Source organism: Odontomachus brunneus, unplaced genomic scaffold, assembly GCF_010583005.1.
Source record: "Odontomachus brunneus isolate Ranch 3 - 2012 unplaced genomic scaffold, Obru_v1 Obru_scaffold_224, whole genome shotgun sequence".
NCBI lineage: Eukaryota > Metazoa > Arthropoda > Insecta > Hymenoptera > Formicidae > Odontomachus > Odontomachus brunneus.
The window spans coordinates 128,293-152,837 of record NW_022639674.1 but is presented as its reverse complement, the minus strand read 5'-3'; the positions used below and the strand labels follow the sequence as shown (position 1 = coordinate 152,837).

At 38.9% G+C, this 24,545-nt stretch overlaps 2 protein-coding genes and 1 long non-coding RNA gene across 12 annotated transcripts in view; 1 reads left to right on the top strand and 2 right to left on the bottom strand.

The window, feature by feature from the left end:
- The window catches only part of LOC116852418 (breast cancer anti-estrogen resistance protein 1), a 57,408-nt gene extending 46,930 nt beyond the window's left edge, over positions 1-10,478 (bottom strand). Inside the window, exon 1 of the mRNA XM_032832755.1 lies at positions 9,542-10,478. Within this exon, the coding sequence (XP_032688646.1) occupies positions 9,542-9,586 (45 nt within the window). The 5' untranslated portion in view covers positions 9,587-10,478. The remainder of the gene's footprint in view (positions 1-9,541) is intronic.
- Positions 10,479-10,679: 201 nt separating this feature from the next.
- On the bottom strand, positions 10,680-22,703 carry LOC116852440. Of its 9 annotated transcripts, none has more exons than XR_004379770.1 (5): positions 22,275-22,416; positions 21,839-22,021; positions 21,057-21,190; positions 17,686-17,903; positions 10,680-11,240 (listed from the first exon to the last, which is right to left on the bottom strand). XR_004379770.1 is itself a non-coding variant. In XM_032832821.1 (4 exons), exons 1-4 carry the CDS (start codon positions 22,315-22,317, stop codon positions 17,850-17,852), a joined length of 414 nt encoding a protein of 137 aa, XP_032688712.1. In that variant the 5' UTR covers positions 22,318-22,416; the 3' UTR covers positions 17,091-17,849. The 9 variants fall into 9 exon arrangements, 2 of the variants coding, with proteins under 2 accessions (XP_032688712.1, XP_032688713.1); XR_004379771.1 differs by lacking the exon at positions 10,680-11,240 and adding an exon at positions 17,091-17,621; XR_004379772.1 differs by lacking the exon at positions 10,680-11,240 and adding an exon at positions 20,542-20,826 and having other exon boundaries at positions 17,091-17,903; positions 22,275-22,407.
- On the top strand, positions 14,833-16,164 carry LOC116852442. 2 transcript variants are annotated; one of them, XR_004379777.1, is made up of 3 exons: positions 14,833-14,943; positions 15,557-15,663; positions 15,873-16,164. It is a non-coding gene; the product is annotated as an uncharacterized LOC116852442 (long non-coding RNA). The 2 variants fall into 2 exon arrangements; XR_004379778.1 differs by having other exon boundaries at positions 14,845-14,939.
- Positions 22,704-24,545: the final 1,842 nt, after the last annotated feature.

Sequence of the window (24,545 nt, the reverse complement as noted above, 5' to 3'; positions counted from 1 at the left end):
GGTCTGTCTCATCTCAATGAACAAAAAGCAAACAAAAATGATTCGATAGACGTTCGCAGGCTTCGATGCCACGTTCATTGTATCGGCCTACAACGTTAGTATCAACAGAACGTCTCGAAAGTTTTTAAAGCCGATGTCACACGATACGATATCGATACTTGTCGTGGGGAGTTGATAGACAGCAGGCTATCTTTCGATTAAACGATATCGATTGCACGCGTCAATATTGCTTCGAAAAAGATATCTGCAATAACGATTACGACGATTATTACAGCCACGTGAATATCTCTCGTGACTCTCGCACGGCGCTGTCCGTGAGAGACGTTGTTGTGTGTGTAATTATGTAACTTTTACTATTTCGATTTTCTTGCCCGTCGGCGAGCGAGTACCCGTTGTTGACGTGCTTAATATTTAACAACTCGTGCGAGAGAGGAGAAAGTCGGCGAGGGTGGTAACTCTGGAAGACGTCTACGAAGGACGTTGGCACGTAGCAGTAGCTTGCCTCGAGACCGATCGATCGCAGCCTTCCTCTGTAGCTCTACCCTCGACTTAAAGGTCCATGTTTCTCTGGTCAATGTCACGTCAGGTAAAAATTCCGCCCGCTCTTTTCTTTCAAAATAGCGGGAAGAGCAAGATCAATAGTACCCCTCTGATCGAGTAGTTTCTAACACCTCGCCCGGACATCTTATTCTGTGTACTTCTGTAGTGCACGTAGAGATTTGTTTCGCGACGTACACGAAGAAAAATATGATAGTAAAATTTACAACTAAATTTTTGTAATCTTGCGCCATGCAGAATTATTACTGAAATTATTATCATATTTCTTTGAAAATATTTTTTACTCTTTACTACAAAATTACTGTAACTATTTAAAGATTTTTTTTTTTATATCGTATATCATGTAGATTGTTCTATCTATTTCTAATTAATTTTTAATACTATTTATAAATTAAAAGAGAAAAATGCCTGAGAGAAATAAAAAATCTTTATTTTCTGTGAATACTAATAACATTTATTTACATACTAATATAAAATATACTTCAAATATGGAAATATACATTTTTTTAAAATCGTTATTTTTTCATCAGAGCAATTACTTATTCTGTTTAAATAGAATTTAGATTTAAGTAAATATGATATTAATTTCCACCGAATATTTTTCGTTTTTTGAGATATTCTATCTCTCAATAAAGTAATTCTATTTCTCAGTAAAGTAATTTATATGATTTATGCGTTATAAAGTAATTTATATGAAAATTTTAGTGCAGTCCAGCTTCACAAAAAAAAAACGTAAAAATAAATATGATTTTACGTATTTTTACTGCAATATTTCCACCTCGCTGCCTGTGCATTACACGCACGTAAACGTGTTATTATTCTATTTTTTTTACAATGTTCTTGTATCAGCAGGGGACATCCGCTTATCAGACGCGGGAGCGCCGAAAATACCCGTTCTCATGGGGAACTCGTCACTGAATATATAGTCTGATTTGTACCGGTTTACGCCAGTTTCACGATCGCGAGCTCTGCATGCCGCTTGGCAAACGTATATTTATGCCCCACTTGGTGGCCACAAAAAGTGGGGGCTCGCCGGAGCCCCCCTCGTCCTTCGTCCTGACTGCGAGCGGCGCTCACCTTTCTCCAACGAGCGGCAGGTAACCGCGAGTGCAACTAACGGTAAATTAAAACGCATTAAAACACGCGGGCGGGCGAGCGAGCGAGCGAGCGAGCCAGGACGGACGGCCGGGGAGGCTTTTAACCGGCGAGACGCGGGGCACTCCCGCCCCTAATTACACCACTGTCGACCGCGAAATCTTATTAGACTGCCGGCTCGTTTTTCGGTGGGAAGAGATCGCCGACGAACGCTCAGGGCCTTGAAAAGCGTTTCGTGCACTACGTCATTCTCTCGTCTCTTTCTTTTAGACTGACTAATCGCGATCTTCCGAAGAGGCGCGATGGAGCCTTTTAATATGCATTACACCCGAAATCACCGTCTTATAAACTCTCGGAACGCCGGGTCGACGATGTTTACTGTTTACCACCGAGCGAGTTCAGGAAGAAACGCGACCAAGAAGAAAGTTCGCGTGAGGAGCACAAGACAGTTGACTGGTAAATAGATTCAGCGATCGTAAATACGATCGTGATATTTGTGAATTGACTTCTCGCGCGTTTAGTCGATTAAGGTCTGGGTTCTACTAACGTCGATTAAACCTTAACCTGAATTTAAGTCCTTAACCTGAATTTAAGTCTGGAGACAAAACTTACGTTAAGACTTAATCGATGCTGGTGAAATCGGGCATTAAAGATATATTTAATCTGTGATAATCAAATAATCAGATTTTATGTTATCTTCAGTTTTTCTCTTTTATTGTTTCAATACGTTCGACTTTCTTACCTTTGATCTTGTTTACTTGGTATCATTACTTTCACGATTATCGATGCTCGAGGTATTTTTCAATTTTGTCAGATCGAACTGTGCACGGAAAGAAGAAGTTTGATTGGATCAACCGAATACTTGAACATAAACGAAACAGAATTTTGATTAAAGTTACCAGAATTCTGTGTTGACAAAATTCTGGTTAATCAGAAATCTTGCATGATTAATCTTATTAACTTGAACGCAAAATTCTGATAAGTATAGTCGGAATTCTCGTTCTTGTTTTATGTTTCATCAGACACTTGATTGATCTAATCAAACTTTTGTTTCTGTGTGTAAAATTGTACACTGTAAAAACTGATGTGTTAAATTTAACACATTTCATGTGTTCCAAATCATCCACTCTCATTTATATGTAAATTTAACACAAAACAAATGTTTTAAAAACACGTATAATATGGAAAAAATTAACATAAGAATTTAATACTTGAATACCGTTAGGAATCACAGGTTGTGTTAAATTGACATATTTAATATGTCAGACATAGATTATGTCAATTTAACATTTTCATTTCATCAAAACCGTAGACTAATACTTCTCTCAAATGTTAAAGTAACGTTTTATTTTAGTTAATTTAACATTATACACACACATATGTCAATTTAACAAAAACTGTGATTTCTGACGGTATTCAGGTGTTAAATTCTTGTGTTAATTTTTTATATATTATGCGTGTTACTTTTTATCACATTTGTTTTGTGTTAAATTTACATATAAATAAGAATGGATGATTTGGGACACATGAAATGTTAAATTTAACACATCAGTTTTTACAGCGTAAGAACAAAACATAAAGATATTTTCTGCGCGTCCCGAAAGAAGTCTCGCGTCTACCTTCGTGAATACCGGCGCGTTTAAGTGCGATAAATACGAAACAAAGAGCAAGGTAATAAAATCTCGTCGCTGTACGGTCACTTTGGTAAGCGGACACAGTCGTAACTAGTTACACAACTTTTTCTCATGTAAGTGCGCCGACTGTCGCTGATACTCTAATCGCATCGGATTATTTAGAGCTAATATATGCCCAGTGTTGCCCCGAGTGGATAAACGAGGCGAAGAGAAGGTAATCAGCAGTTTCATTACTGCTCTCGGGGAGAAATCGTTAATCAACTGTACCACGCACGTTTCTGACGTTTCTTTACGCAACAAATTTCGTGAAATTTCACGCAGGACTCTCGCAATCATAATTGTAAAAACCGACTCGCTTGTAAGTCAACATATCAAATTAAACTTTTCAGTGGGAATATTTTTCTGGTGCTCATATCCAGAGGTCCTCTGTCTATCTCTCTCTGTTCCTTTTTTCTTCCTCGTGTGCACGGTCCGTATAATTGACGATATACGTGCCGGGAAGTGTGGTGGCAGCATTAACACATGACGTGATCATTAACACGATACGCGCGCACGAAAGATATTAAATCAACACAATCACTATAACCTTCTACTCTCCATTCTCCTAACCGCGTTTGACCATGAATTTTTCTCACGCATAGGCTTTTGTTATTGAAGCGTCATCTCACACATCTCGCTTCTCACGATTACACGTCTATTATTTTATTTTTATATAGTACGTCAGATTCTCAATGGGCGGATCATGGACGGTTTAAATTTGTATTTACGTTCAAGAATTCCCAGTATTTTCTCAATTTTTCGGCGTAGAATCTTACTCAAAATGAGCGGAAAGCAACAGTATTCCCACTTCAAATAATAGTGGAAATATTGCCACTCGAAATGGCAAGAGTGAATGTTTCGAGTTTCGAATGTTTAGAGTGGATTCTGACTCTACATGAGCGAATGTTTCAGTCGATCAGAATAGTATATTCTGTGACGATGAAAGACATAGAGTGATAATATTCACTCGACAATTCAGGGTAAAAAATTCACTCTATACTCTCTAAATTTCTTGAAGTGGAATCTTACTCAAAACTTGAGTGAAAGGCGTTAGTATTTTCATTCAAGCTTAGAATGGATTTTGACTCTGTACATGAAATTTTCTACTCTGAATCGTCGAGTGAATAATTTTACTCGAAATTGGAGTGAATCTGATGTCCTCCCTCGTCACAGAACGTATATACTCAAGTATGTCGATATATGTAGGAGAGAGACCGTGTTTATTTGGCCACCGAGATAAGTTGGCAAAATCGATTATTTCTATTGTTCTTTAACAGATTTATACAGATTATAAACAAGCAAGGATTTCAAAGTTATCTTTGGCATATTTAAAAATCTTGCTTGCTTAATTTTATAACTTATTAGAAAACACTAAAAATACTAAAAATGATTGGTTTTTGCCAACTTATCTCGGCAGCTAACTAGCCCCGTCTCGGGGCTGTTTCGAGCGATAATATTCACTCGACGATTCGGAGCAGAGAGTTCACTCCATACGAGTAAAAAATATCTCGAATTCGAATTCGACTCGAATGGTCATTCTTTATTACTTTTGAATAAAATTCCACTTTGTGAAACTTAGAGAGTACGAATCACACTGTCCGTTTATAGGTAATATTCGTGATTGCGCTGCAGATTTCAGTCGCGGGAGGTTTAATTTCGACGACTCGCACTTCTCCCATTTAATTCTCGTAACAATGCGCTATTCCCCGAGAGGTCGAACTGGACGCGCGACTCATTCGTTGTTCGCAAAGCGGCTTCCGTAAAGACCGGCTGTAGAGCCGACATTTGCATAAAGCGGTATTTGCATAGAACACGCATGACGAAATCGCGCGATGACGAGAACGGCAGCGGTGAGCGACGCTATCAACGCGATGCGTTGATACCCGCGCGCTTAGTTTAATCGTTCATATCCATATTTAGCATAGCTTAGTTCTTAACGCGGAAGTGATTCTCTTCGAAGCTTGAGAGTATTCGAAGCCGATGAGATATCTCTTGTGTAGCGAGTATTTAACGATAGACGCGCGGTAAATTGCGGGTGGATAGGTAAACGACAGATGCGAATACGTCATCACAGGATGACTACCCAGATAGACTTTCGTGATCATCACGATGTGAGAAATCGATGATGGTTCCTCTAATTACATTTATGAAACAAGTGTTGAATCAATTATATCAAATTTGCGCATTATAAAATAATGTAAAGGAAGATATGACTTTTAGGCGATTTGGGGACCGCTAGGTGAACGCAAATTTCCTATTTTTTCCTTCGCATTTTTTCCCGTAGAATTAAAATTACGCCAAGCAAAGGGAAAAATAGTTATAGATATTTAAACGTTGATTTTCCCTGAAAATCATGCATTTTCCAACACTGTCATCTTAAATACTTTTGATCTTTTTAGAGGTGCTAAATCTCACGTTACATAGGAGACTTATTTTCTCAAAACTTAATAATGATATAACAATATATTCTAAGCAGCAGAGAAAAAGCAGCAGTCAATCGGCCGAAATGGGCAACTAATTCCGAGCTCTGCCTTAAGCGGAGCGATTTGAGCGGCGAAAGCTACTACGAGATGCTCGTATATGCTCGAGAAGAGGCTCTTTATATGCTTTCGTTAATTCCCTGTATAATCTTGAAAAAGCTGGTCTACAAAATCACTTTTGTACTATTTTGATAGTTAATATTTTTTTAATTGACTGCTACTTTTCCTTTGTTGCTTAGAATATATTCTTATATCATTATTAAGTTTTGAGAAAATAAGTCTCCTATGTAACGTGAGATTTAGCACCTCTAAAAAGGTCAAAAGTATTTAAGATGGCATGTTAGAAAATGCATGATTTTCAGGGAAAATCAACGTTTAAATGTCTATAACTATTTTTCCCTTTACTTGGCGTAATTTTAAGGTCGATTTTTTGATTCTACGGGAAAAAATACGAAGAAAAAAATAGGAAATTTGTGTTCACCTAGCGGTCTCCAAATCGCCTAAAAGTCATACTCTCCTTTCTTGTTGTATTGATGCGGTGAATTTATTAAATATTAGATCTTCATACGCGAAGAAAAAAATACTTGAAGATTTATTTGTGAGATATAGAGTTTATTTCTGCGAAATAAGTTTATTTCTGCGAAATAAGTTTATTTCTGCGAAATAAGTTTATTTCTGTGAAATAAACTTTTATCTGACAAATAAATTTATAAGTACTTTCTTCTTAATGTGTAGCGTTTATCATGACGTATTGTTTGAAATAAATTTTCATCATTTTTGTTGTGTTTCTTTCGTATTTCTATTTCGTCATTCTATGTGGTAAATATGAATGCAATCTTATCAGCCATAAAAGATTCAACGTTGTTGAATTTCGTGACTTAATATACTTAAAGCTGCTGTAAAGTTTACATTATACTAGTCTATCAAAGTAGAAACTTCCATTATGGGATCGAAGCGACTCGATGCGTCGTCACGAGCCTATCCCGCCACGTGTATAATAATTACGTTCGACGTTTCGCACGATCACACCTACGATATCTCTTCCTACGTGGCGCATCGTCTTGTGAGTACCTCCTGCCGGCGAGGAAGTACTGTTTAACATTAGCTGACGAAACAATCGATAAGGCTCGTACCTTAAAAATTCTCTCGCGCGGTACGTCACGCACCTTCCACGAACGATAAACTCGAGGTGAACGTGACGCGTCTCGGGAGAGGCGACCTACGCCGAAATCAACGTGCAAACACAGACGCGGTGGAACGTCCGTATTTTCCTCGCGCGAGTCATCGGCAATACGCGGAAAAATCAATGTTACGTGAACGACCGCGAGAAACCGCCGGCCTCGTGCGGGAAATCTATTATTACAATGAGAAAAAATACTTGAAAATTCATTTGTGCGATCTAAAGCCTATTTCCACGAAATAAAATTTATTTCTATGAATAAACCTTATATCCCACAAATTTGAATTTTCAGGTATTTTTTCTTAGTGTAGAGTAACTTTAATGCAAAAATTTCACCTACTTATATGTGTACATAATTTCGTTCCTTCTTCCCTTAAGTTTCATCTATAATGTGTTATTTGCTTTCTGTTTTTTTATCTCTTTCTAACTCTTTAAGCCAGAAAAATACAAAAGACAAGAAACAGAACGAAGAGTATATTGTAGATCAGGCTTAAGCCTTAAACTAAAAAAAGATAAAGAACAAGAAACAGGAAGCAAAGAGTACATTGTAGATTAGGCTTTAAATTTAGCATTCAAGAAAATATAATCTCATAATGGAATTCTCTAATGTTATGGCCTTAAGAGGATTCTATTGAAATCAAATGGAAAACGTTTTAACGTCTAAAGAAAAAGAACTTTAGTTTTAAGTGCTGCACACTGAGAGAAAAAAATATTCAAAAAATAAAATATATCTATTCGGTGGTTACTAATGATTTACTGATACTAATACATATATTTTTGCAGTGAATAAAAATTTGTTTTAAACGGGAAAATATGTATTTTCTTACAATGAGAAAAGAATATTTGATAATTTATCTGTGGGATAAAAGTTTTTTTCATAGATGTGTAAATTTTATATCCCACAACTAAATTTTCGAGTATTTTTTTCTGGAATTTTTCAAGAAGAATTGTTTATTCTATTTAAATAAAAGAATTTCGATTTACGTAAATATATTATTAATACTCGCCGAATAAATATTTTATACCTTTCAGATATTATTCTCTCAGTGTACTTCTGCAAGATCCGAAAAAATGCTTCTCTTCTAATGAAAAGAAATGATATTGTATTTGAAATATTTTTCTTTTGCTTTTAGAGAAATTTTCCTGAAACCATATAGTATAAGTAAAAGAACTCCGTCAAAAGGATGAGACTTTTTTGGATAAAGGAATCTAATTTGCTAAGAACAGATCCGGCTTCGAATCGTTACGACACATTGATACTCGATCGCTATTAAATGCAGACCTAGCAAAATTCTGTTCGAGGTCACTGGACCGACGTTTCGAAAGCGACGCGACGACGCTATCTGACAAAAAAAAGTATGTCATGATTGTTTCGCGGTAATCGCGGCGATTCCAGGTCGATGGCTGTCGTCACGTTCGACAGTCAACTCCGACCGCGCGATCGTTATCCGAAACTGATATTACGTGTCGCGCAAGTCGGGCGAGAGAATTGCATGCCGAAAAGTTCCAATTAACATTCTTGGAACAGCCACAAATCGCGCCAGACGACGGCGTCTGGTTCAGACGCGTTCGAAATGATTACATTTGCGCGCGGCCGAATGATATCGGGATCGCGCACAAACCACTGGTCCGCCCCGGACTACGGAACGACCTTAGGATAATCATTTCGCCCGGACTTGAGCGGACCATGACAGAACACCAAGGTTAATCAATTTCTGCCAGGCACGCCGTACGTGTAATGTACGTAATCCGCTTATAACGGAGCTTGAAATATCATATTTGCCATACCACCGGCGCGCGCGCCCACACACACATACACAAACAGTCTCACGGTGTGTGAGTGCAGCGCAGAAGAGCAGGGTGATCTCAAATAATTTAGTCATACCGACGTAATTGCTAACTTCAGCCGTTAAGCTTATTCTACAAATTATGAGATCTCCTCAAATATTAATTTAAGAAATATCCTTTCGTAATAAACACAGACACACATACACACAGATCTAGAATCGTCAAATAATTCCGAATGCGGCGCGAAAATGTGCGCCATTAGCGTCAGCTAATTGAAACCGGTTTAATTCTGACGAGAGAGCAACATTTCCGACGCTATAAACACGGCAGAATATGCGACGCCATATTGTTGAGATTGCACTTCCGATGTTCTTTTAGCGTCGTGTCCTTTCAGGAAGATCCTCGCGCGATTATATCGATACAGAGGACAACATCGAGATACGCCGACAGCATCGAGAAGGTATCAATCTTCACGAGAAACGTTAAAAAACGCGGCAGAGATAACCTCTCGTCCGGTGTCGCGGACGTGTCTCTCAACATTTGAATGTCTCAACGTGCGAATCGTCGAGCTGCATGGCGCCATTCAACAGATTCGCGAGACGCTTTCGCGCTAGAGCGGAGTCGTCGCGATTACGCTGCGAGCTCTCTCAGGCTCTCTCTCGGGCGTTTACGGTCACGACGGTCTGAATTCGAGGAAATTAAACCGGCTCCAATCGGCGGGCGACCGGCGCGCAGCGCGCGACGCGCCTTTGCGCGTTGTCACTAACCTGGCTGAGCGTAGTCGGGATGATGTCGGGTGTTTGCGGCAACATCTTGCGCACGTTCCGTCGTCGAGCACCTCGAGTCAAAGCGATCTACCGGCACACGCGATCAGTGGCATAATAGGTCGACGAGAAGACCGTGAAAAGAAAACACCTTGACGGGACACACTGGGATCGATCACGGAGTCGCACTGGCTGTCCTTCTCTCTCTCTCTCTCTCTCTTCCTCCCACCAATGTCCGCTCTCTCTCCTCTCTGGTTTTTGCCACTGTACCGAAACTGATTCACGCGGCACTCGCGAATCGACGCGACCGTCTCTCGTCGACGCGCTAACGATCGGAGCTCGCGAGAAACCGGCGGCCGAGGTTGCCCGTCGCTTGTGTAGAGGACGTTCCGGAGCGGCTGAGCGCGACGTAACCTCACATGACAAGAGTATGCGCGAGACTGACGGGTCCGGGCGGTGTAGCTGCACCCGAGCGCCGCCGAGCGCCGCCGAAGACTGCCGAGCGCCGGCGGAAACGCCCGAGCGGCTGTCATCCCCAGCGTACGCGCCCGTACCCAACTTCATGGGTAACGGCTATCGATAGGGATGACAGCACGACGCTTCAACGACGATTGATGCGATTTCCTGCGACAAAACAAAGCGTATATCGACCGTCTTCACGCCGCTTTTTCGAGAACGCGTTTCGCGTTTTTCATCGTGATCCTATGCGCTCCCGAACGAAGGTAACATAATTGCTCTGTGTGCAAACAGGTTTCTCTTGACTTTTCATTGTTAATTTTACGCGATTATTATTTTGTAAGGGAATATTTCAAATTAAAATTTACCTCTCCAGTGATATGTTCAGAAAGTTACGAGAATATTCAATTCCTTTTGATTTACTTAAAGCCGACTTTTCAACAGCAGTTTAAACTCAAATTTAAATTTGAGAACTCTATTTTAACAATAAATTTGATGTGTTTAAATAGAGTTAGTTTAAGTTATAAATCTAAATTTAAGTTTTAGTACTTTAAATTTAAGTATTTTTATTTAAAAATTATCTCTAAAACTATTATATTTTTCTACTTACAACAAATATAAATTAGATACATTTCGAATTTTTTAAAATTCTTGAAAGAAAATAGCAATAAAGAGAAAAGGAATTTGACACACTTATTTAAAAAAAAAGAAAGAAAAAAACTGCATTCTGGAGGAAACCGCACAGTTATTTTAAATCGCTATTGAATAATAATCGTGAATAATAATCAATTAATATTTGACGTTACTCTTTTCTATCGGTGCAGAGATACGATGCGGGTTTAATGAACGGTTGAAGGTTCAAGAATTCTACGTAAGTTCTTTTGCAGATAGATTCACCACGAGGCGTTCGTTTGTATTCGCGGTGTAACGGTTGCCTCGCAGGTAGCATAATGCTCGCGTATCTAAGGTTGCTTTGCAAATGACAAATTCCTTTCTCCGAGTGCTCGCACGTCCACCGAAGGAATCGTATCTCTAGCTGCGTAAATTTAACATATGCGGGACTCTTATCTCTCCCTTTTACTCGCATTCTTCCGTTAGATGTTGTCGCATTGCAGTGGACGTTCTTGAAATTCTTCGCTCAAGTATTCCCCAAAAATGCACTCCAGTTATTTCTAGTCAACGCGTGCACGATTATGCTTCATCAATTATTGCTTATTTTCCAACCGCTGGAAATTCACCGGACCGTCTGTAAAGATATAAGTAGGAAGTAAATACGAGGAAGAAAGGAGGAAACGAAGAGTAAACGATTCTTTTGTTTACGCGAGCTAGCGGAAACAATGCGAAGAGGCAGTATGATGTGACGTGTGCCGACGTGTATAAAGCGCAAGAGATAGGAATAAAGGAATGTCAGGAAAAAGTGAAGCAAAAAGAGCCGGTTAAAAATAGTGGACCGGTTACGTCAACCGGTCCTTCCAAGGACCACGGCCCATTATATTCTCTTTTCCACGTCGCCTCCGTAGGACGCCTGGAAATGCCAGAAATTGAGACGAGTAAAGTGATAGCGCGTATCTCGCGTCATCGCGTGCCAGACATTTGTTCGCGTCGAATAGCGAACGCAATAGTTTATGCAAGAGAGCACCGCGGCGTCGCAAATATAAGACCACAATGACGTTGTGCAAATGATATATTGATTACAAGGAACAAAAAAGGGTCAATTTTCGATAAAGGCGCGAAATATAGAAGTCGGTCAGACACGATGGAATCTCCGCGTTGCATGCCACACCTGCCTAAAGCCGCGATAAAGCAAAACGCTCGCGTCACGGCACGTGAGTCACAGCAAGTGAATCTGTATTAACGAGCTCTCAAAGGACGACGTTGTGATAATCCCTATGGCACGAGTACAGCGGCATTCCTCGTAAATAAAATATGTGACTAATTCGATGACTCGTGATACAGGACAATGATGCGACCGATTAGTTCGATTCAATTCGTCCTTCTCTTCGCTCAACACGTACGTAGTACAGGAGATGTCACGTCGCGGTTCGTTAAAACTGTTGCAATTGGAACCACACACGAATAACCGCCCTTTTCTGTCCCATCTCGGGCGCACACAAATCAAACGATTTAAATTAAAACTCGACTGCCACTTTCCTCGTGCAACTTTCTACGACCTACATTCCGTCTGTGCCAACGAGATCGCTTTTATCCGTACCGTCGAACGCTCAACTTCCGGAATAATTCACAGCCGACTTCCACACAGATGACCGATTCTAAATCAGTCTCGTTTGCATATCCGTCCGTGATGGATACGAGTTATAGCGTGGCGGATAAACCGCAGCAAGATCAATTTCGCAGCCACTACATTCATGCAACTATATATAACGCGTCACCACGACAAATGAAAAATCTATTCTGAGCTAAATTTAATACTGCACGAAATGCTGAATTAAAGGTCATAAAGTGACGTGTACGATATTGCTAGCACGAGTACGTTAAATAAAGAGATAAATAAAGAAAGAAATAAATAAACAACGTGACTCGCTGCACTGAAGTGCGTTTCGCTGGCTGGAGGTCACGTAACCACGAGGACAATAGTCGTAGGTACGGAGCTGTTCAAGTATCATAACAATCCTTGATGCGAAGTTGAACGTATCGGAAGTCGTCGCGCGTTCGTCGCCGCTGATTTTTCCAGAATGATAGAGGTGTGAGTGAGACGCGTTACCTCGACTATCGTGCCAGCATTATCATATCATGAGAAACACCTCCATCTTGGCATCTTGAGGTTAACTATTATTTTTCATTTCGAGATTAATTTAAAAAATAAATATATAATTTCGAACCTCCGCACACAAAGAAATGACTTATGCCTAATGTTTCTGTCAACGTCGATTAAACTTTAACCTCAGTTTAAACTCTGTTCAGAGAAAGACTTAAACTCAGGTTAAGGTTTGAGAAGGTATTGCTGGTATAACTTTTGCAAAAAGTAACTGAAAATGAGAAATATCCTAATATTTCTATTTTTCATATAAAAACGTATGATATACAAAGTGCTTCGAAAAAATATTGACACTTATATGGAGATAGTTATATTTTCATATAAATTTTAATATTTTTTTAAGCACCATGTATATGTACAATATAGTTTAAAAAACTACACGTTTATTTGTCGAGTAGCTAAGAAAATGACAACTATTTCTAAATATTTTATGCAAATAAATCTCGAGTATTTGTCTCTGTAAGAAAATAACTTTATAGAGGTCGTTGATTGACCGCGCTCTGATTGACCAATTTGTTTTACTAATATCTCGATAATTACTATGGCGGAGTCAATACAAAATAGTACAGAATTGTTGTCTATTCAATTTAACAAGCTCTGCCTACACACGAGAACCTAAATCCAGACACAGCCTGTACAATTAATAGGTACAATTAATATGTATGTAAAACAACAAGCTTTTTGTCTCTTCATAATCTTTCATTAACATTAAAAATATATATAAAATATTTGATACAATACTCGTGTGTAAGTAGAATTTTGCACAAATAACCATTTAAATAATTATTCCCTTACTTCGATCCTCGATAACTACATTAATCCGGTTATTGCTGCAATAGACAAGACGAAGAAAGGAATCTAAATAGTTCGATCGCGAATAAATGAGGTTACCTATTGCTCGTGTGAGTGTGTGCTTACCGTGCTTTGATCGATCACAATACTTTACTATTCACATTGAACAATAAAAGAGCAACATAGACCGGTGCGGGGACGCGTGCCAAAGAGGTTGCTTCTCGTTTCATGTCGCCACGTCGATTTACTTAAGAGTTATAGCCGAATTTTGGAGCGGTATTCTAGTACGAACGAGGCGCTTGCTTTTGCTACAGCGTACTATGTTTTCACGCTGTATTTGTCTCTTTGAGGTGAATGACCGCGAGAGCGAGCGAGAGAGAGAGAAAGAGAGATGAGGCAGGCGACCGCATGGCTACAGCGAGCAAGTAGGCGGGGAGAGGGGGGCGTCACAGCAGAGCTTATCTAAGCCGCGGAGTGGGGGATAACGAGTCGTACCACCGCGTGTCGTCGCGTATGGCGCGAAGGTGATCTTCCAAGAGATAACAGTCGTGTTCTGCATTCCATTCACGCGTCGTGTCGTACCTGCTCGCAGTAGAGACCCTTGAGTAGAGACTGGACATAACGGGGTTCCGCGTGATTGGTGCACGTGACTTTTGCCCAAAAAATGGCAGCGACAACATAAGTAGAGTGAGGAAAAATATATTCGTCTCACTCTACTTATTGCACTAGTGCAGCAGTGCAACGAAAAAGTACAGACCACGCACTTCTTACGAGCTCACGTATTTGCGCCGCCATTTTGTGGGCGATTTGTCTCTCTTCAAGAGTCTTAAAGGCTGCGTTCCGAAATTCACTGCCAGTACTAAAAATCTATAGTTTATGTCACGTATATTATAGAATTTCAGCACTGGCAGTAAATTTCGGAACGCAGCCTAACTCGCAGCTCGCTACGGCCTGTTCTACAATACGTCGTATGTCGCTGTCGTATGTCAGAATGCAGCCGATGGGCCAATCAGAGCATTTGTTTTTCGAGACGAGTTCTCTTTATTGGATCAGCGACTACGTTCAGCGACGTTTCCGACAGCGACATACGATTGTAGAACAGGCCTAAAGCCGTAACGCCGAGTGATCTAGAACGCGGATCGATATAGGCTGCGTTCCGAAATTCACTGCCAGTACTGAAATTCTATAGTTCATGTCACGTATACTATAATTTCAGTACTGGCAGTGAATTTCGGAACGCAGCCATAATCGTCAATAACTCTATTTGTAGAAGTCGTAGCGACTTGAAACAAGAAGCATTGGAAAGAGAAAATTACCGCGCTTCCGACGGCTGCGAAATCATCCTTCTGTGCAATAAGGATCAAACAGTGTAATCATGTAGGTGCGAAATATTAGGGTTTTTGTATATAAATTAAAGTGGACATCAATTATTAATTTGTGAAATCAACGAGAAGTCTAGGTTCGAATTTGTAACGTGACGCGACGGTTTTATGTTTTTAATGCATTTATATTAGTGTTTTAGCTTTTTTTACTTCTGACTGAAAAAAATTATACAGTCATCAGACTGTTATCATATACTATTATACAGACTATTATACAGATATCATTCATTTAATGCGAACTCTAAATTATTTCGAGCAGTATAAAACGCGCAACAGAATTGCGCCACCCGAATTTTCGCGCGTGGAAATTGTGATTATTTCGGTCGCGTTGCATTTCGCGATAATCGTGGTTATTACTTTCCTAAGTCTTTTATATAAGCATAAAGTACAATTAAAAAAAAGCGATATGATAATAATGGAAACTTTCTGTCTAGCAGCGAATATTGCTCGTATCGTAGTCAAAGTTCAAATAACTAATAAATTTAGCTTGTCATAGCATGTAGCTGCCAGTTATGGTTTAGCTCCTACAGCTAATCATTTGTCTGCGTACGTATTTGTGATACAATGACTTCTATCGATATAACTAATTGGGACAATTATTGTTTGCTTCAGATCTTGCCAGAGTTTGCAGCCACACAGTAAAGCTGATTTCAAGGGATACAGTTTTACAAGTGCCGTACCGAAGGATCCGGTTCGGCCTGAGCAAAGTCGGCTCGAAGGTACGTTCACAGCTCTCTTTTATGCTCTCATTTAACTTTGCGATCGAAAATCAGTACAATTGTATAATTGTACAATCAAAAGTAGAATTGTCTAATAGACGCTCTATAGAAAGCGTCTAATTGCGATCACGAGTTAATGCGCTCGTATTAACAAATCTTTCATTAAGCTTTTCAAAATCTGATCAACGAAATTATTTCTTTTGTTCTAGAATGTCGCAGAACGTTGCCGGCTCTGAGTCCGCGGTGTTTTGGTGAGTGAAAAAATATGTGCAAAATCTGTTAAATACAAAATCTTGAGATATGTTTATAATGTCTCAAGAAGATCAATGCGATTTACTTAGCTTGTTTCTCGCAAGTTGGGTTTTGTTTGTGAGTGTTAATAACGTCCGCTAATAAATACTGCTCGAAATAATCTGGAGATTGCTTCTTTAAATGCCTGCAATGTCGGATATTTATCAATGAAAATTTTCTTGACTAAAATAATGATAAAACAATAACCTCTCTCTCAAAGTTAATTAATTTTCATATATAAAATCATAAGTAAATTTATATATTTGTTGAAATAATTATTAAACTTTTAATAAAATTTTTTTTATACGACTTATTGTACGTTGATTAATAATTCGTCAATCTATTAAATTATTCGTGATTACATACATGATGATTTATTAATTTTGTTGATTGATTTGCTGATTATTTCAATTAAATTTGGATTGATTAATAGTCAACTGATATCAATTGATATTACGTGAGAGATATACCAGATATTTGAATATATATCTCCTTTTAATATATTTACTCTCAATTTTTAGAAAACGCATTTATATTAGTGTTTTAGCTCATTTTACTTCTGACTGAAGGTAAAACAATTTTACAGTGATATCATTCATTTAATGCGAACTCTAAATTATTTTGAGCAGTATAAAACGTGCAACAGAATTGCGTCACCCGAATTTCCGCGCGTGAAAATTGTGATTATTTCGCGCTGAATTTCGCGATAATCGTGGTTATTATTTTTCTGAATCTTTTATACGCGGCGAATTATAACATCATTTCAATCAAAACTATCGCTGAACCCAATATTTATATTTATCGTTTTTTTCACAAAATAAAACTCGTAAATAAGAAACTCATTTTTTTCGACAAGATATAATCATTCGCGATGTAAAGTATTTTCTTCTCTCTCAAAAACTTCTCGTCGAAAACGATAAAATTATTTCGCAATCTTTAACACGTGATTTGCGGCAAAATATTCGCGTATTTTCGAAATATTTGGGCTTATTGCGTACTTTTCTTGAAATCGTTAAATATCATTGAAATAATCGCGCTTGTAAGTGAAATGTGATTGACGTGGAGCGACGACTGGACGATACGGAGATTGGATGCCGAGGAAGCTGAATGACTAGACGGATGCGGAGCAACATGAGAACTTGGACATCTGGACGTTGTTCAATACCAAAACATCAATTGGTGAGTGTACAATCCAAACGCTTATAAAGCATTACATTACGTAGTGCATGTTTATGTATAAATCGCATTGATTTTCTACGTGGAAAAGTAACGTGGAATTTGTGTATTTTAATACACAATTTGGAGTCTCTTAAAAAGATTTTAATAATGAAGAAGATACTTAATTATAATTAAGATCATTGCTTACACTGAGAATAAAATACTTGAAAACTTATATTTGTGTGATATAAACTTTACCTCATAAAGAGATACATTTTTTTTCTTAGAGATAAACTTGATATCTCGCAAATAAGTTTTCAAGTATTTTCTTCTCAGTGTAATAGTGACGTGACTTATCCCGTTGGAACGAACATGTGTTATCAATGTGCTCGGCAATTTGATCGCCTGAATAGCAAAGTGTCTAAATATCAATACAATTCACTTTGCTCGATAAATATAAACATATTGCTGTATGTCACCTCATTAATAACGGAGGCGGATTCACCAGCCTGAATAATAAATTAGAGATATATAACGAATATATAATGAAAGATGTATACATATATGAAATACCATGCTGACAATTGGCGTAGCTTCCGAGATTGAATTTCTTCGAATCTCCCGTTCGCGAAACGTGAGCGCGAATCGTGGCGCCTATCTTCCACGTTTCGTTTCCTCTTCCCTTACTCGGTCCGACTCCGTACTCCTTAAAATAGCCGGAGAATTTTCATGAGCTGCTACGATCGTATCCACGTACGTTGTTGCAAACACCTAGTCCGCTGCGGAGCGTCCTGCAGAAATTACGAGGGTTATAAAACGAGTTTAAATTTAAACACCGCCGCCTCCTAACATCGTCTTGTTCGCGTTACGGTAAAAGCAGTGCTGAAATCTATAAAATGAAAATCTTGAGTAAAAGCTGGGGTCTGAAATAACACGTACATTTTTTGTTTGATACAAAGGGATTTGAGGGCCGGTTTTTCCAATTTCTTGATAAGTTAATTGATAGTTAAATCATATGTGTGACTTTGTCTGAGGAGAAGTTGAAGGAGAAACAAAAACAGATATATGATTTAATTATCAGTTAACTTATCAAAAAGTTGGAACAACCGATCCTAGTGACTCTATTCAGAATATTAAAGAAAAGGATTCAAAATTTATAGGAAAAAAAATAGATAATACTTCTTATAGTAAAATAAAAAAAGTGCTCAGACACAGGCTAAAAAATCAACCCTTTTAAAGCTACAAATATTTTTCGATTTTGATAATATAAATTATTCGTGATACTTTTATCAGGTATCTTACTATATTATTACTTTGATATTTGCAAAAAGTATTCTATTGTACATATCTTCTTAACATATCTTCTTAAAACAATCTTCAATCTTCTTCGAATCAGGAGAAGACCAGGAATTTTTGGAAGAGGATATATACAGTCGGGGACTAAAAGGTTGTCCGTAATTTTTGGAGTGAGTTTGTGAACTGGTTTTTCTTGTCTAACGAGAGTATTTTTCCCATTGGAAAACGAATTATCTCATTGAACAGAATGGAATGTTCACAAACTCATCTCAAAAATTACGGACAACTTTTTAATCCCCGGCTGTACAATGATGCGTAGAATATATTTTGCAAACATCAAAGTACTAATTGATAATATGGTAATCTATCTAACTTGTTCATTCATCACGTACGATCCATGAGAGTAAGTAACACAAGTAACTTGTCTTACCAAAACTATGAAAAGGTTGATTTTCTTTCAACCAATATTTACTGAACATTTTCTACTCAGCATAATGAATGCTATCTATTACTAGTTACTACCTATCCTAGTCTTGAATCTGTTTTGTTTCACACCCTGTATAATTCCAATTGAAGTCGAATGTAGTCATAGATACGATCGATAATGTCACGCATCTTGTCCGGCCCATGCACACAGGTTAAAGACTCGAATTCGGCACGACAATTGCGTAAAAATTCCTTTCGACCATGATCGAGCATAAGTTTAAGTAGAATTCAATTGATTTTCTCCAATGAAGAAGGGGAAAAGACGTTTAGAAAGTATGCAACCCTTCGCAGGTACGCGGTGTATTCTATTGAATAACTGATAATACTACCGAGTCTGTTCGACCAGCTAAATCTTCATTATTACTTTGAAATTGTCGCAGCTTGTCGATCGAGACGTACGCGAGTTTTAATCGGATGAATCGGAAATGTCGGAAAAATGTCGCAACCCAAGGTGCAACGGATATCAAAAGAAGTTTATGTAAGGAGTGAAACTTTTGCGGAAAATTATTTAATCCTGTGACGCTTTGCGTCCCGACGAGAGATTTCGCATTTTACGCAGCATTACCGCGGATATTTTCCGCGCTTGTCGCGAAACGCGGCGTTTCACAGAGAGACTCCAGTGACTTCGTGAAAAGCGGACGGTTGTAATAGGAATCTCCGTGAAATGCCGCATCAGTGAACAGGTCTTCATGAAATGTCGCGTTTTATACGACGAGCTTACGACACAAACGCACTTCAACTTCATGCCGCGCGCGCATTCGTGTTAAACGTTTTCCTTATCATCCACAGTGCTCGTAATCACAAGAACAAAGGGCACGATCAGAAAGCGTTGTCAAGTGACGGCAATTCTGCGAGAAATTTCGATGTCGCGCGAAATAAAAGAGCGCAGAACTCAAAGTCGAAGAAGAACTCGCAGAACGGCTCAAAAAATTCCGGAACGTCGTTTAACGAATCGAAGAGATTCAAAAAGTATTAAACAATTCGTGTCTTATTAACGGCAAAATTTCTGCACTCAGAGGAAGAGACGACATTGCGACGGCAACTACCGATAATAAGTTTTGTATGTAGAGAGTTAATATATGTAATTTAATAAACTGTTTTACAGTTTTATAGTTATTGCAACTGAAGGTTTGGCTGCAATAACTACAAAATAGTTTATTAAACTATATTTATTATAATTCTATATACAAAATTCGTATAGTTGTTATCACCTATATAATTACTATTATTATTTTCTTTGAATATGGTCGTAAGTTGAGGTTTACATAAAATATATTAAAAAACAAAAAAATATTAAATATATTTATGAAATATGAAAACTCGTAAAATGCACGGCATTGTGATGACAAATTACAAAACTATACCGATGACAAGTATACGAGTTTTGCATGTAAAATTAATATACGTAATTTAATCCATTATTTTACAGTTATTGCAACTAAAGGTCTGGTTGTAAAAGCTACAAAATAGCTTATTAAATTATATACATTATAATTCTCCATACAAAACTCGTATAGCTGTTGTCAGTTGTATAATTGTCATTATTACGTTTTCTTCTGAGTGTATCCGTAAATTGAGATTCGTAACAATATTAAAAATAGAAAGAATATTAAATTTGTTTATAAAATATAAAAACTTCTACCATACGTGATATATCGAAAGCATTTTACGTGCTACATTGCGGAATATTTCTTTCAGCAAGAAATGCCAAGTCTCGCTGTTAATCGCCGAGAGTTCTCCTTCGATGTATCTGCCGCGAAAGACACGGTGAGGCACTAGATAATAACAATAAATAACTGCCATGTGCACTATTCAACAGCAGTCGCGAGACATTCCATCTTTACGCGAAGCGAACTCGGCCTTGCTTTCCCCGCGTCCCTGAGAAAGAATCCTTTCTTTCATGCCGTTTCACTGAGTCAAGCGAATTCTTCTCTGAAATAAAAAAATCACTAGTATCACGATATTCACGGTATTCGCGAACGTCGGATATGCGTGAGTAATAACGAAACGAACAACATTTCTGAAATAGTAGAAACTTCAATATTTGAGAAACGTTTCACCTTGTTTAGCCTCTCCGCGAAAGGATTATCTTCACAATTCGGCAATTATATATTCTTTTGGTGTTTATACACGTGTAAAATCGTCAGATTAAGCAAGCTTACCTTCATATTAGATATTAAATCGCGGCAGCCTTTGTGTCTAAACAATACGTGTGTAGCGTGAGGAATACAGAATTGACCAGGTCGAGTGGGTTCAGCTCTGACAATTCGTCGGGTTACACGGAGCAGACATGTACCTGCGGCAAAAGTGGTAAAAAAGAAACGCGTTAGAAAATCTGCCGAGCTTAACGTCCAACCTTTCAGGTTGAACTCACGGATGAACACTTTTAACATAGAACGTCGCAATTCTCACGTGAATTGGCGAGACACGCTCGAGGAAGAGGAGAAGGAGATCAGGCGGAAGCGGAAAAGGAGATCGCGTCGCCGGTGTAAAAAAGCTTCGAAAAGAGAAAGCGTTCGACGGCGGAGGAAGCGCTGTCTCGCGCGGTTTTGCGATTGCATGCGAGGTCGCGTTTCGGAGGAGCTGATAGTCTGCGAGTGCGGGTCGTCCCACGGGATTCCTGCGAGTCACTACGGGTGTCGCTGTGTCGTAGCTAACGTACACGTCGAAATCACATTCTGCTCGTTTTATGAGCGTGACGGAGATCAATGGCGCATAACGGGACGGCATAACGCCGTCTCTCGCGTTTCAGGCGTTGAGATAACGCGCGTAACGAAAGTATAATATCTCGCAGGCCGGCAGAAAAGGAACGAACCGTTCGACATGCGGAAGCACGCTAATGAATGATCCTCGAGCGGCCAGAGATACCGCCGATCCATCGGTTGCTAACGAGAAAGCCGAACGTACGCGCGAGCCGTCGTCGACGATATCAGAGTTAGCATACTTAGGTTTACGTTTCCTGAATAGCGTTCCCCGTTAACAACTCCCGCTTGATTATCAGTATTTGCAGCGAGGAGCGCGGCGTGCTCGGGAGAGGACTGAACGTCGTTCGCAGAGGATTCTATCGACTCGGCGCGTCCGCGATCAAAATCGTCACTGGCGTGAAGTCGGCGATAATTCGGTAAATCTGAAAAAGTAGATACCCCGGATTACTTGCTCGGTTGTCGAAATATGAGACTGTACGTTAGCGTTCCGTGTTGTATGATCATCTAATTTATATTCCAGACAAGGACAAACTACTAAAAAGATGTCTTAAAGGCATCCAAAAGACATTCTGTTTCTTTCAAGCGTCTTTTGGACGCCCTCAGGACATCTTTTAACAGTTTGTGCTGCCTGGGACGAGAATCTTGTAATGTTAGTCAACAGTGATCTAATCTAACCTAACATTGAATATAACAATAAAAATTGTACTATCTCCAGCATTGTACTTTCGATCGTGATTTCTCGGTCAATTTGGACTCGAGAAGCCGTCCTGTACTTCTCGCGACTGTAGTCGCTAAAGATGGACCACCACTACGCAGTTTTTAACAGATAAATCATCGTAATTTTTTTATAATACGTACGTTAACCATCTCAAACACGCAAGAGAAACATATCAGGTTTCTCACTCTACTTTGTACTACCGTGGCAACGTAACCTTCCCGTTAAAGGAGGGAAACGCGAATAACGAGAAGATATTTCGTCCATTGTAAGGCGCTGAAAGAGCGGAAGTATATACTCTATATAGCTAATTGTCAGATCATTTTTCACTATCTACATGAGTACTTACGTGACTTACGTGCGTGTGTTGCCTCCGGTGGTTGCAAACGACGCCACCGGTACGCCATCTGTCGGCCTTTTACGGAGGCGCTTCGATGCGGTAGGATGTGTTCAAGTCGCTGCTCCGTGTTTTTCGCAATTACCGTTCGTCAGAGGGTTGTCCCACGCATAAATTATCATCGCCAGAAACGCGGCAAGTAAGTTTCGCACCTGAGTTATCGCAAGCTATCGTTAAATCGCCGCGATACAAGTGAATTCGTTATGAAAGGGATTGTCGCTCTGTAGACATTCTATCGAGCCGAGCGTCGCGCGTTTGACACGTTGTGTATTCGAAGTTCACGTCGTTGCTTCTGCGTTCTCGAGTCGCTAAAAGGGGGTCTCGCACGCGTAAGTTCATCGAAATGCCAACAAGATTAGACTTTGTACGTTTGTAGTAGCAAAGTATTACGAAACAGTTACGGAATGGTTGCCAGCTTTATGACAAACTAGAATTCAAAGCGCTGTGTTTTGCATCATTACCGACTTGTCGAGAAGAAAATCACATAAACAACAGAGGTTGCAATAAATAATACGTCTCAGAGATGTCAGAGAATGTTTCAGGAAATTGAATTTTTATTACATAAATCCCGCGCAAGACAAAACGGAATTTTATATGAAATTTTTCAGATTAAGGAACGATGATCAATAAAGCAGAAATTGTCTGCTTTCTGTTACCGATTTACCGACTGTTACTACATTCAAGTCTATTCCTGTTCGTATCGGTCATTCCTATTCGTGGCGCCTATTCGCGGAGAGACAAAGAACTACGTTGAACAGCTGTATTTGCCGCGTTCAAAAGATCAATTGTAACCTTTTGTTCACAACCTTGCTTTAATTCTTAAACCGTAAGAAATTGACCAACCACAGTTGATTATTTTTAAAATAATCGACTGTAGTTGGTTAATTTATTACGGCTTAAAGATTAAAGCAAGGTTGTGGATAAGGGGTAAGTGGTCGTTGCGACGATGTGCAACGTATAGTTAAGCCGGCATATAAACATCGGAATTTTATCACTCTATCCTGCCTGTTCTCCGCGGATTTCGACTCGGATTGAAATAAGGTATGCATGCAACCCGCGGGAATAGAGGATTTCCTCTCGGCGCGTACGAATAAATATGTACGGGCTTTCCTCTGAGGCTATTCGAGATAGGTTATTTTTCTTAGATTTCTATTCTTTTCTGCCGGCATCTCGGCATGATCATTCGTTCACCGTATTGTTAGGCGGGAACTTTATACATACCGCACTTGCGCAAAGAAGGCACGTAATTCTATGCGTGAAATAGGTGCTTATCGTAAATATTTTGTTCGTAGACACTGAACCTGCGGAAAATCGCGTCGTCAAACACGGAAGAATCCCGACGGAGTCGCGACAACGGTTCTGCTAGAGTTTAGAGTGAGTCGTAGAATTTTAATGATCTTATGCAATTTGAAAATAATACTGGCGATTGTTATGCAATAAGAAATGTGTTTACTTGGAATATCTATGCTTAAAACTTTTTCAATTTATTATTTATTATTTAAAATTATTATTAACGGTAGAGACTTTGATATGAAAACTCAAACGTCAAATTCAAAATTTTAGATTTACAATTAATATACTAGTATTTCTTTATTAAATTCACAAATAATATATTGATATTTTGGAAGAAATGGACATTTGCTCTTATTCTTTCTATGTAAGTGTAGACACTTACATACGATTATTCAAAATTTGTCAGAATTGAGTGTTGAACAATTTTAGCCATTACTCAAATCTTTCTCGGCTAAATCTGATTCAACTGTCGGATTCCCAGCACGTTTCGGATGTCTTTTGATATAACGCGCTCCAAAGTTAATTTACTTGCTTATCCTTT

Excerpts from the sequence above, each read along its gene's own strand:
- LOC116852440 (XM_032832821.1), bottom strand. The coding sequence starts at position 22,317 with ATGCTGGAGATAGTACAATTTTTATTGTTATATTCAATGTTAG. Across the intron at positions 21,191-21,838 it reads TTCAGGAAACGTAAACCTAA|GTACATGTCTGCTCCGTGTA; the intron begins GTATGCTAACTC and ends CTTTTGCCGCAG. Across the intron at positions 17,904-21,056 it reads ATTTAATATCTAATATGAAG|GACGCTCCGCAGCGGACTAG; the intron begins GTAAGCTTGCTT and ends TAATTTCTGCAG.